Raw genomic sequence first — 12654 nt, 5'->3', positions numbered from 1 at the left:
GGTTTTCCTATAATGAGCACTACTGCTTTTGTAAAGGAAAGAAAAAAAAACACTAAAAGGAATTTAAACAATGAAAAAATCATCAAGCAATAATAAGCAACAATCAAAAAATGGTTATGGAATTTTGGTAAGGTTTTAGGGTTTTTTTTCCCCTCCTAATTTTTTTTCAGCCAATATTTCTCCTCTACTTGTTTGATGATTTTTGTGAATTTCTTTTCATAAAAAAATGTGATAAAAACAATGAATGTTTCCAACCACAGTTAACATGTTCATGAGTTTTGCAAATACCTTATACACTTGTTTAGTTAATGAAGACCTCTTTGTTGGTCATTTCAGCTATTCAAATTCATTTTCACCCACTTTGCCTTGCTCTATTTATAATAAATGCAAACAACCTAAACTCATTTTAGCCAAATCTTTGTCCAAACCGCTCCGGTGGACTGAATTGAACACTCTAAAGTCAGGCAGGCTTCAACACCAACCTCAGTTCAATCACTTACCATTAGAGCAACGCTGGGCAGACTAATTTTTCCCAATTTCAACTTCCCCATCGGTTAAATGGGGATAAAACCTACATTGCAGGGGTTTCGTGAAATTTAGAAAGAAATGGCCACATCAGCACCGATGAGTCACGTCAGGCCCAGTCCCTCAGTCTCGGCACTGCTGACATTTGGGGCTGGGGAATTCTGTGCTGGGAGTGGGGTGAGAGGTGTCACGTGCACTGGAGGATGCCATTAGCAACCTCCCCACCCCCCAAAGTTGTAACAGCCGAACTGGTCTTCAGACATTGCCAAATGTGCCCTGGTGGCAAAACTGGGCCCAGCTGAGAACTGCTGCCTTAGACTTGTCCCTCTCTCACACCCCATAACTGAGGTCCCCAAGTCCTGCTGGTTCCTCCTCCTTGTTACCTTGGGAATCGGCCCCCTTCCCTCCTGAGCCTGCTTAGCCTCGTCAGCCAGCACCCGAGCAGCACGAAATCCCCACCACACAACCTCCCTTGACCCTGTCTTATTCCCTGCGCCCTACCTGTGGGCTGTGGAACAGGAAAATACCAACGTGTGCTTTTGCTCCTGATTCTTCCGTCTCAGTCAAGTAGCCGGGGCTTTTAGGGCTCTCTTACGTCCCTGGGCCAAAAGCCAGTGTTGCCTGTAAGACGGAAGATACTTTCCCCTCCCGTCTTCTGTACCTGCCCAAACCCACGAGGATGATATGTTCGTTGGAGGGCCCAGGATGGGAGGTGTGGGGTGGCCTCAGGGTGAGTGAGAGGAGATGAAGAGGACAGATCTCACTGGACAGGGGCCAGACAGTAGCCAGTCCTGGAGAGGAGAGACACCACACACCACTCAGCAGCCTCATCCTGAGAAGTGATAAGACATCACAGGGAGCGGCTGCCTGGTGTCCCTAGGAAGGCAGGACCCCAGGCCCCTTGTACGACCGTACACTGCGTGACGGTCACTGCGTGACCAGCAGTACAGTCACGTGGCCTAGAGGGATCCTGTGGACGGAGACATGGGCATCTATGACCCGCAGCCTCCCTCCCCTCCATGCTTCAGTGCCACATAAGGTCCTGGGACCTTTCCCCAATCCAGAGCAGGAAATGCCCCCAAAATGACTGAGAGTGACTGTCTTAAGAGCCTGGCTGAATGGGAGCTCAGAGTTAGACATAATTAGCTTTAATTTTGGAAAAAAAAATTTTTTTAATGACATTTCTCGCACATCTCTGAGTTTGTGGAGAGGCTCAGGTGTGTTACAAATACAGATGTCATCGTGTCACCTCCCTGCCTTCCCATTACCTAAGGTTGAAGAGCCCCTGGTTGCACACAGCAGAGGAGGCAGGTGCTTATTCTCCACACTTGCTCCCAGGGCAGACAGCACTAATCGATCACAGCACCTCCCTGGCCGTGTCTGAACACAGTCCCAGGATACTGTGCAGCACGTCCCATCAGGCAGCTGCATGGGTCTGAGTTGGTACTTGAGATGAAGTCACGTGTTTTCTCTACTTAAGGACCCACAGCCACCCCTCCCCCCCCCCCAATCCGCCACAAACACGTTTTACTGCTTTTTAAGTCAGGATATACCGTTGGTGCATACATTAATGCTAACAGGGTTGATTTTTTTCTTTCTCCAAAAAGTATTACATTTATAATGCACTTTTGAACTGATTGCCTCTTAGAGGTGAAGAAATCCGGCGTTGGCTATCCCTGGCCTTCTGGAGTTTCCTCCAAGGCCGTGCAGGCCCCTCCCACCTGGCCCTCCGTCTCCCCTGCCCCAGTCACCCCGTTAGCCGGCACCAGCCCGGCTTGCCTCCCTCCCTCCCTTCACATTTCTCCCTCTGCACTGCATCCTCTTGGGAAGCAACCATTTGTCTTTTGAGACTCAGCTTAAAGACCTCCTCTGTGGAACCCTTCCTGGCCCTCAGCCCCACCACGTGACCCTCCCTCTGCCCCTGCACAGATGGGAGTGAGGAGGGGACGTGACACCGGGCCACTGTAAGATCCAGGGTTCCTTTGCCTGGCGGCCTCCCTCTTCAGACTGTAAACCCCTAGAGGCAAGGCTCACTTCACACACTTCCCAGGACTGGAAGACGCTCTAACGGGAGCTCAGAGAGAAGGGGCAGGGCAAGGCCAGCCCCAGGCGAGCCCCACAGGCGACAGGTGGAGAATTCACCCCCATCCAGGCTTGGGGGAGGCTGGCCCACAGAATCTGAGCAGTCAGAACTTGAGAACCGATTTATGAGCCCACAGTGAGAAACAACAGCTGGGTGGAGTGGGTGGCTAGAGTGGCCAGACCAGGGTTCACCCTCTTTGTGGCCCAGCCAAGGAAGCCACATTCATTACGCAGGGTTGCTTGGCAACAGTGGGCTCTGGCCAGGACAGTGCCGGACGGGACTGGAACTTGTGGCGGCATCAGCTCTGACAGCTGCCTCAGTGTCTCCTCGGGGACTGAGGATCAGGTGGGCAGGCCAGGTCACCTGTCTGGGACGTTGAGGCTGGCCACTCCCTCAGCATGCCACAAGAGACGGACTTGTGGCCTTTGGTCTCTGACTCCAGCTGCCCTCCTGATGGACACACTGTGTCCTCAAGGTAAAGTAATAACAATAGACTGGCACCTAAGCATACCTGGGAGCCTTAGCTCTCCTTATGATAACTTCAGTCTGATTTCATAGTTTATGAAAGTTCATTTGCTGCCAAGGCCCACCCACACCTGGCACTGGGTAGGTGATTAATAACTGGTTGCTTCTGGGTTGGTTTTTCATAGGCTATGAGTTAGCAATGCTGAAACGACTTTCTGGGTATTGAGGGTAGAGCAAATAAGTAACCTGGAGTCAGGTTTCTCACTGGAGAAAGAAGTTGCAAATACGGAAAGGGGGAAGATTAGAATAAACCCTGTGATGCTGCGTTGGAATTGGAGATTCAGTATGAACTCATATGTTAAATATATAGAAATACAAATATATGGAGAGAGTATGTATACAGATAGATACAGAAACATACATAGATGTACTATATTTTTTTCTGACCACTGAGAGGATCTAGGAGTAATGACACCCTAGTAGTAATAAGCACACCCAACCCCCAGATCCCAGTTTCTAAATACCAGACTCCACCAAAAGGAACCAGGGCTCCTTGGAGAAATGGCCAATTTCAGGGGTGGTACAGGGAAGGTACAAGATGAACCTAGAACATCTTGTGACAGAAAATAAAGAAGGGTTCAGATGATGGTGGGGACATGTCCCAAGAAGACAGAAACTAGTTTGAAGGGTTTCCCAAGGCCAAATTTAAAACAATTTGAGCATCAAAATAAATAATGATAGTAACAGAGTATAACTCAGTGAATAAAACAAGAGTCTGTGAGTCTACAATTATATAAATAAATAATAAACAAACAGGAAGGGAAAACTCTTCTTTAGAGTTGAGTGCCAGCTAACAAATGTAGAAGGGTAGAATTACAAAATCACCATGGGCAGGCAAGGATCATCAACAGATCTAGTGGGTGACTGATGAGAAAGGCTACTTATATAGTTTCAGAGCATCAACCCAGAAGATACTCATTAATTACACAGGGAAGGGGACTTCCCTGGTGGCGCACTAGTTAAGAATCTGCCTGCCAATGCAAGGGACACGGGTTCGAGCCCTGGTCCAGGAAGGTCTCACATGCCGCGGAGCAACTAAGCCCGTGCGCCACAACTACTGAGCCTGCGCTCTAGAGCCCGCAAGCCACAACTACTGAGCCCACATGCCACAGATAACTGAAGCCCGCACGCCACAACTACTGAAGCCTGCGCACCACAACTACTGACGCCCGCACACCTAGATCCCAAGCTCCGCAACAAGAGAAGCCACTGCAGTGAGAAGCCCGTGTACCGCAACGAAGAGCAGCCCCCGCTCGCCGCAACTAGAAGAAGCCAGTGCTTGGCAACGAAGACCCAACACAGCCAAAAATAAATAAATTAATTAATTAATAAAAAAATTATACCAGGAAAATACATGCAGTTTACAGGGGGAAACCTGGCAGGCACCACTTTGACCAACTAATTAAAGTTAACACCACCAGTAATGGAACAAATAGGTATCCCATGCCTCCTGATATGATCCACTGAGAAGGACACAATATCACTTTTGGGTATTCCTGCCCAAAACACATAACCTGAATCTAATCCTGAGAAAATATCAGAGTCACCCAAATGTAGATTCTCATTCTACAAAATAACTGACCAGGCCTCTTCATAAATGTCAAGGTTATGAAAGACACAGACAGACTGAGGACTTGTTCAGATTAGAGGTTGCTAAAGAGACATGACCACTAAATGCTACGTGGCTGAATGGGATCCTGGATCAGAAAACAATTGTTTTCTTTCACTATAAAGCTCATTATTGGTATAATCGGGAAGACGTAATAAGGTCTGTAGATTAGATAATAGTAATATTATGTCAATGTTAATTTCCTGATTTTGATCCTTGTGTTGTGGTTATATAAGAGAATTCCTTGTTTATTAGGCAATAAACACTAAAGTATTTAGAGGTACAGGTATATCATATTTGCAATTTTCAAACAGTTCATATACATCTAGATATGGAGAATGTGAGAGAGAATGATAAAGTTAATTGGTAAAATGTTAATATTTGGAGAAAGTAGGTGAACCATATATGGAAATTCTTCGTACTACTCTTGCAGTTTTTCAGTAAGTCTGGAGTTACAGCAAAACAAAAGCTTAAAAATAAATAAATGTTTGCTGGATAAAAGCATGAAGAATTATCTAGCACAGTTGGCGGAATTAGTAGTCATTTAGTGTAAGGTGGTCATTATTAAAGAGTATGTCTGGTGGGGACCATGAGTTGCCCCTTAACTAGAGGTATCAGAATGTTCTAGGCCAGGGATTTTCAAACATTTGTGTGAGTAAGAATCACCTGGAGATTTTGTTCAGTACAGGTCCTGCTGCATGTCTGGGTGGGGATGAGATCCTGCATTTCTAACAAGCTCCCAGGTCATGCTGTCGCTGCCTCTCTGCTGGTCCAGGGATCACACTTTGGGTCACAAGGGGGTGGATACAGCTGGGATTAAGACCAGGTGTTCTCGAGCCTGGCTGCACTTCAGGACCACCAGAAGAGGCATCTCTAATTGATCTTCCCAGGTGATTCGAATGGGCAGCGGGATTAGACCTTCACATCATTGCTAGCCATCTGTCTCCTCCTATCTGTCATCTCAAATTCAGACCCTCAGTCTGAATACTGCCATGGCTTCCAAGCTGCCTTCTTTGCTGCTGCCTTACTCTATCCTATACCCAGAAGCCAGGTGAATCTTCCCGCTCCTTTACTGTTCAAACACTTGTGTGCGAGTCAGGTGCGAACTCCCCACCCAGGGGTCCAGCCCTCTGTGACTTGTGGCCAAAGCCCGCTTTACCTGGCTGCTCGCCAGCCTCCCCCTCCCCCTTGACACTCTGCTCCCAGGAGAGCAGCGTCCCCATCCTGCACCTCGGGTTCCCTGCACACAGTTGCGTTGGGAACCGCCCCCCGACACACACACGCAGCACCTGTCTTGTCTCACTCTGGTCTCCAGGTAAGAACCGCCACTTTAGTACCTTCTTCCCCGGGGGCCTGTGCCATGATGTGTCAGTCTGGCTGGGCTCACACCAGGCGCTCACTTAACTCCAGGAGAGAGAGCTGGCTGAGAGCCTGGTGGTCAGACACTCTCTTCACTCAGAGCAGGGCAGGGAGGGTCTCTGTGGCTGGGACACAGGTCACCCTGATCCTGTTCACCCAGGACAGGGCTCGGCACCCTGTCTGCGTGGGGAATTGCAGGGAGGGGACAACTTGGGTGTTGCCCTGAAATTCTGGCCTGGCACCCCGTTCCCCTGTCCACCTCCCACCCACTCTTTCCCCTCCCTCCTTCAGCCCAGCAGGAGGCTAGGATCTGAAGGACCTAGCCAGGTCACAGGGAGGTGCCACCTACGTTGTCCCCTGGGGGGAGAGTTTGGCCTAGGAGAGAAGCTGCATTTGTTAGGGGTTGAAAACCAAATTTGAGAAGGGGCATGGGGGACCTGGATGCCACGAGACCACCCCCTTCTCCACTTCTCCTTCTCCCCTGCAAGCCGAGGCCTCTGGCTGGGCTGCCCCTTCTCCAGTCCTCGAGTTCCTGGGGAAAGACTTCCTCCTGATCCAGGAATGCCTGTGGCCCCACGTGCCCTGGGGCTGATGGAGCTAATTCCCGTTAAGATGTTGGGCTGCCCAGGGAAGGGGCTTCAGTAATCAAAGGGATTAGGGGCTGAGCGTTGCCTCCGTTCCCAGGAGAATCATAGCTGGAATCCGAGGGACAAGCAGCCACTCTCGGCTCAGATAGGTTCAAGGTCAAGTCCCCAGAGGCTTCTTAGAAGAAGGTTCGTCCCCACCTCTGGTTCCCACTCAGGCTGTTTCTCTCTCCCTCAGGGATGTCCAGGTGGAAACTCCCAGGAGAAGCTCATTCCACCCTCATGAAGGGAAGGTGCCCTTCCTGCCTCCCATCAAAAGGTCTTGAAGCTTTGCACCCTTCGTCTCCCTTCGGACCAGGGAGTCTTCAGATTCCCAGCCTTGCTGAGTTCTAGAGAGAGGGGCAGGAACTTGGAAGCAAATATGAGGTAGGCCCTTAAGAGGGATGACCCCATTTTCTGGATCTGGAATGTCCTCCCGCTGCCCCGCCCCCTCTACCCTCCAGATGCCCTTGGGCACCCCATGCAGATTAACACCTGGCCCCCAGCCTTGCTTTCTGCCTCCAAGTCCCGGATCCCAGGTGGCTGTAAGAACCTATTTCGCAGGCAGATACTTTCTCAGTTGTTTACAATAACCATAATTTTCCAACCCCCAATCAAGACCACAACTATAGGGTCACTCTTGGCTATAAGAGGCGATTTGGATACTAAAATATTGTAGTTTGTAATGATTAGAGGAATCATGATTAGATTAGAAATGACAAGAATTATGGAGGGAATAAGTCAAGATATTTGAAATTGAGGCTGTCTTGGAAAATCCAAGATATATCGTCACTGTGTATGTATTCTCTTATATCTCCAAGCGAGACCCTCTGTAAATACTTGAACCTTCCTTCTCTTCTCCATTCACTCCCTGTTTTCCCCACCCTCTCACATCCATTCCATTCATCCCCAATCAGCACATTACATGGTTTTCCCATGAGTCAACCTTTATTCGTTTTTGAAGTAATGAATTATTGGCACAAGGCTCAATGGGTTTCGAAGCAAATAACAGAAGGAAACACACATTGTGCAGGTGGGAAGACCCAACAGTGAAGAATCCCAGGGCAGCTGTGACCCACACCATGAGGGCTGGGTCTTGCTTGTAAGGACCCTGCAGCCAGGACCCAACCCAGCCGAGACAGGCTACCTGGGCCCAAAGGTGATTGAGCCACATCTCAGGGAACCTGAAGGCGTCCCCCAGTCCTCTCCCAAAGATAATCATTTCTAGCCTTCTTGGAACCTTCTTCTAGCCTCTGAGTCTTTGCCACCAACAGCAGCTTGACAACCACAAGGACCCACCCCCCTCCCCAAGAAAGCCAGCCTGCTCTCCCTCACCTGTTCCTTTTCCAATGGAAGCCTCCCCCATCAGGGGCAGATTAAGGCCCCTGCAGAGGGAGGAGGAGCAGGAGGGCGAGGGTTGGTTTAAGAGGGCTGGCCAAGCCGAGTGACCCCCTGAGGATATGTGCCCTTCCCCTCCACCGTGGTGGGTCCTCCCGCCAATATCTGGGGGGGTGAGGCAAAGGGGGCTTCTCAATAGGAGAGCTGCTGCCGCCCCTCCTCTGAGTAGGGCTCCTCCTCTATGAGCTCCAGGTCGAACTCGTCTTCCAGGGACCCTCCTACAGGCAGAAGGCGGAACTTCTTCCCTTTCAGTGTGCACGTGTGATGCTCGAAGTCCAGGATGGCATTGTGGTCCTGGAGCATGTCAGTCCCAATGATGGCATCTTCCGCACTTGCGTTGGCCACTAGGAAAGCTGCCTTCAGCTTCAGCTTGCCCAGGGACACCACTGTATCCCAGACACCCAGGATCTTCAATTCAGCCCCGTTGGCCACTTTCACCACATTCTCAAAGGGTCGCAGGGTATCCAGGTCGCCATCGGTGACCTCCTCCCACAAGCTCGGGTGGACCACGGAGACCTGGGCCCCAGAGTCCACCAGGAAACTCACGGGCACTTCGCCAATTTTCCCCTTGAGGTAGTAGCCCTTACCCATGCTGTTGGCAAAGAGGATCTCCTTGGGCTGGTAGCTGTGGGCCGCCCCGGGTCCCCCAAAGGTCTTCAGGAGGGTCTCTTTCACAGCCCCGTATTCCCCCTGGTCCTCAGTATTGAGTCCACTGTAGACCTCCAGGGCGTCTCCCCTGAGGGACTCTTTCAGGAACCTCAGCTTGGTGGCGTGGTCCCAATGGTTGAGGTCACTGATGACCTCAAAGCGGTATAGCCAGAGGTGCGGGGCCACATCGGCTCCATCAAAAGGCTCCAGGACAAAGGCATGCTCCCGGCGGCCCTCCCGGCTCCTGGCTCCACTCCCGGCCATCCCTCTGCTTTCCTCTGGAACTGCAGCAGCAACCCACACCAGGTAGAGAAAGCCACAGAGCAGCGTTGGTGCAATCACGCTGGAGAACTAAGGCCTCTTTAAGCAAAGTGTTGCTCGGTATTTGCCATGGGCAGGCAGAAGGGACCAGATGAGGGTTGTCTGACCGACCGCTGGGCGCAGAGACGGACAGCTGCTGTAGCGTGCTCACTCTGCAGAGCCTTTTTGATGCCTAGCCTGGGCCCCCAGGGCTCCCCATTTGCCTTTGTTCTGGAAGCTCCGCCCAGCTCCTCCTACCCTCCTGCCAGCATCCTGTCCATCGAGCAGAATCAGTACCTCACCCTCCTGCATTCATCATCGGGACGGGCACCTGCCACCCACATTGCAAGAAAGGCCAGCCTGGGTCAGAGGGGGCCTACTCAGGTACCCTCCCCAGCCTACGTCCCAGAATAACAGATGAGGACAAGGAGGAGGTTACGATATCCAGGTGTTTGTCATCAGCTGGAGAAGGAAGGGGGAGGCAGGGACCAGAGGCGCATCAGCTTCTAGACTGGAGAAGCCCCCTTTGCATCAACCTCGAGTGACCCCTCTGAGTGGTTAAGGGAAAGGAGCTTACATTTATGCGCTTCTGCTCCGTGTGGCGAGGGCTAGGTGTTTCTCATGCGTTCTGAACCAAGTAGAGAATCCCGTAAGATTCTCTGGAGAGGGAGATGGAAGAGAGTCTCAGAATCAAGAATGTCCAGAAATAAATAGATTTACAAATGAGGGGACACACACATTTTCCATGAACGCCATTGTTAGAGTAATTTTCCCTCGTTGATCACACCTAATTCAGAGTCAGCATGTTTGTGGGCTAAGCCTTGGCCCGTGCACCCACATTAGGGCCCTGAAGTGGGCTGGTGCGGATCTTGCACTTATGGGAGTGGGTGCCAGAATCCGGAATCGGGCTCCTGCTCTAGCTCTGGGTGGGCCCCACCAACGGCTCCTCCTCTCTCACCTTCCAGGAACCTTCCAAAAGCCCCTTCCCCAGGTGCTGTAGTCCATCCCCTCATCCAGTCATTCATGGAAAGAGCAGCTGGGAAATTCCACTCCTTTGTGTTCCAAGAGGGGGAAACGTCCGCCATGTTGGCAAAGCCAGTGGTGAGAGTCTGGAAGGCTTGGATGGAGGAGGCTGGCCGTGGGACCTCTTGCTGGGGGAGGGGGTGGGAGGGTGGAGGGCCACCCCGGGCCACCCCATGGATGCCCAGAAGGCAGATCTGGGAGTCCTAGGGCTGGAGCCTGACTCGGACCTGTGCAGGGTGACCGGAGCTGTTGGGGGGCCCACATTTATGACCCCGTTCAAATGTCGCCCCTCCATGGAGCTCTCTACTCTGGCCCTCACTGGTGTGTCCGCTCCCAGTTGAGCAAGCGTGGCTGTGCTGGTTCATTCACAAGTCTGTCTCCTGCGCGTGCCCGTCTGTCTCCAGGCCTCGTAGAAACTTACTCCGGGGCCAGCAGGTGCTCTTTGCTGGGCTCCAGGCCTGGCTGAGTGCCGTCACCAAACAGGAGAGATGAACACAGGAGAGGAGCGAGAACCAGCGGCACACCTGTGGCTCTGGGCTGTTTTTCCTTGCCCAGAGCCTGTTTCTCACCAGCCGCCTGTACCATCGATCACCCAGTGCCTGGCTCAATTCCAGAGGACCCTGGCTCCAGTCCTGCCTATGGACGGTCCCAGGGTCCCTGACCATGCCGAAAGACCCTTCGTCCCTGCGGCTGTGTCAGTCTCTTCCACCTGACACAGTGAGCCAGCACAGAGGCAGCTGGGTCAACACCTCTCGTCACAGCTGCCTGGCTGAGGTGGGGCCATCATGCCATTCCAGCAGCCCAGAGGAGGGGGAAGTGGAGTCAGTGGGAAGGTGTCAAGGGCAGGTGGGTCTCCGAGAAGATTGCATAACGCAAAACCTGCACCCAGAGGAATGGCCCTGCGCCCACAAGACCAGGAAGCCCCTTCTGCAAGTGGACAGACTCCCGGTCCCTGGGATGGGTGTTGTTCTGTGGCCCAGGGAACTGACCTAGCGGCTCTGTGGCTCCCTGCTATTCGTCACCCCGAACACCTGGTCCCCTGGAAGTGGGAAGGAGTGAGGAGGCTGGCATGTGACCGAGGGAAGTAAGAGGCAAGGTGGCTTGCCAGCTAGCTAACTAGGACTGCTACATGTCCCTGCTGTGGCTTTTCAGACCAACATGGTGGACGGTGAGGTCAGGTCTCCCCGTTGCCCTGGACTAGAGATAGGAGGTCCCTGGGACTCGGGTCGTGGTGCTCACTTGATTGGGTTTGGTGTTCACTTTGGCCAAGTCATTTCACATCCATCCCCTCAGAGAGCGTCGTGACGACCTGCAGGGCAGACCAGCCGCCATGCTCCGGGACTCTAAAACACAAGGAGCTTGAAGGGCTAAATGTCTTGTCTCAGGCCCAAGCTGTCCAGTGCATGTAGGGGCATTTTGCAAATAAAGGCAGGGGGCAGGGGTGCTGGGCTCAGAGAGGTGTACGGCTAGGTCCTGGGGCTTGTTCTGTTGACGGCCTCTGATGGAGACAGTGATCCAATGGGCAGTGGGTGAGAGCTGATTGCTAAATACTTGAGAATTTTGTGAGCCAGTCTTAAACCAACTGGTAGCTTGAAATCAGACTTGGTGGGAGCACTTACCCCACAGAAATTGGCAAATTCTAAATCAAGCCACCTTTTTTTTTTTTTCTGAAAAGCCAGAAGAAAGCCCCCACCTGAGGGCCTCGGTCACTCTCGCTCTGGGGCAGGCAAAGCCCCACAGCCAGTGATTAACAAGTTTATAGCATCCCCACTCCTGCCCAACCACTTGCACCCACATTCCCTCTCTAGCCCACCTGGCCCCATGCTTCCCCACAACCCTTATACTTCTGGGTTCTTGGACTTGAGGCAGGTGGCCCTCTTCAGGGAGGCCCTCCAGGCTGGCTCTCCACACAGTCCCATTTGGGGTCCCCAAGACAGAAGCACACAGGGGGTCTCATGGTTACTAGGAGAGCTGGAAAGGGTTGAGTTTAGGGACGGGTCTCTGGTGAAGATCAGGAAAATGGTGACACAAGTTCTCCAGCTCCCTTAAGCCTTGGGAGATGCCCACCCCTGGAACACCCCAGAAGCCACTCAGGAACCTTGGAACTGCTATGTTAATGGTGCAGTGACGCGCTAACCCAGCTGGGGCAGGTCAGGTGCCACTGCCTCTTCCCAGGACCTAGGAAATCGTGGTTAGTTATTGACAAATATAGGTATTGGGGTGGGAACACCCTCATTATTACCCGTTGGCATCTCCCGAGCGTGCTCTGAAGCAGGCACACCGCATTTAACCCGAGAAGAGGCGAATCAGGATAATAAACGGGAAGGACTTAGGGTGTCCCCACCCTCTACAGCCCCTCACTGAGATTTCGGGGCTGTGAGCTCTGCTGGCCCAGCTCCCTGGCCCCCATTGCCGTGTCTGCCCCCAACCCCAGGACAGTCGTGTGAAGCGGCGCAAGCCCATGGCAGGGCCCGTCGGGGCCCCCTGAGAATTGACGTGCTTGGTGGGCACTGGGGACACCCCAGAAACTGTGTGCCTCCTTCTCTTCCCTGTTTCCTCTG

The 12654-nt window shown here is 52.3% G+C and overlaps 1 protein-coding gene across 1 annotated transcript; it reads right to left on the bottom strand.

Annotated features, from left to right (window-relative positions):
- Nucleotides 1-1951: 1951 nt before the first annotated feature.
- ASPRV1 (aspartic peptidase retroviral like 1) lies at nucleotides 1952-10316 on the bottom strand. The gene has a single exon (XM_082427218.1). The coding sequence runs from the start codon at nucleotides 9032-9034 to the stop codon at nucleotides 8255-8257; it is 780 nt and encodes a 259-aa protein (XP_082283344.1). The 5' UTR covers nucleotides 9035-10316; the 3' UTR covers nucleotides 1952-8254.
- Between the last annotated feature and the right edge of the window lie 2338 nt (nucleotides 10317-12654).

The sequence above is a fragment of the Balaenoptera physalus genome (genome assembly GCF_965194825.1).
Source record: "Balaenoptera physalus genome assembly, chromosome: 15".
Taxonomy (NCBI): Eukaryota; Metazoa; Chordata; class Mammalia; order Artiodactyla; family Balaenopteridae; genus Balaenoptera; species Balaenoptera physalus.
The sequence above is the reverse complement of the archived record's forward strand: the minus strand, read 5'-3'. Positions and strand labels throughout refer to the sequence as shown.

Coding starts and splice junctions, on each gene's coding strand:
- ASPRV1 (XM_082427218.1), bottom strand. CDS start 9,034: ATGGCCGGGAGTGGAGCCAGGAGCCGGGAGGGCCGCCGGGAGCATGCC.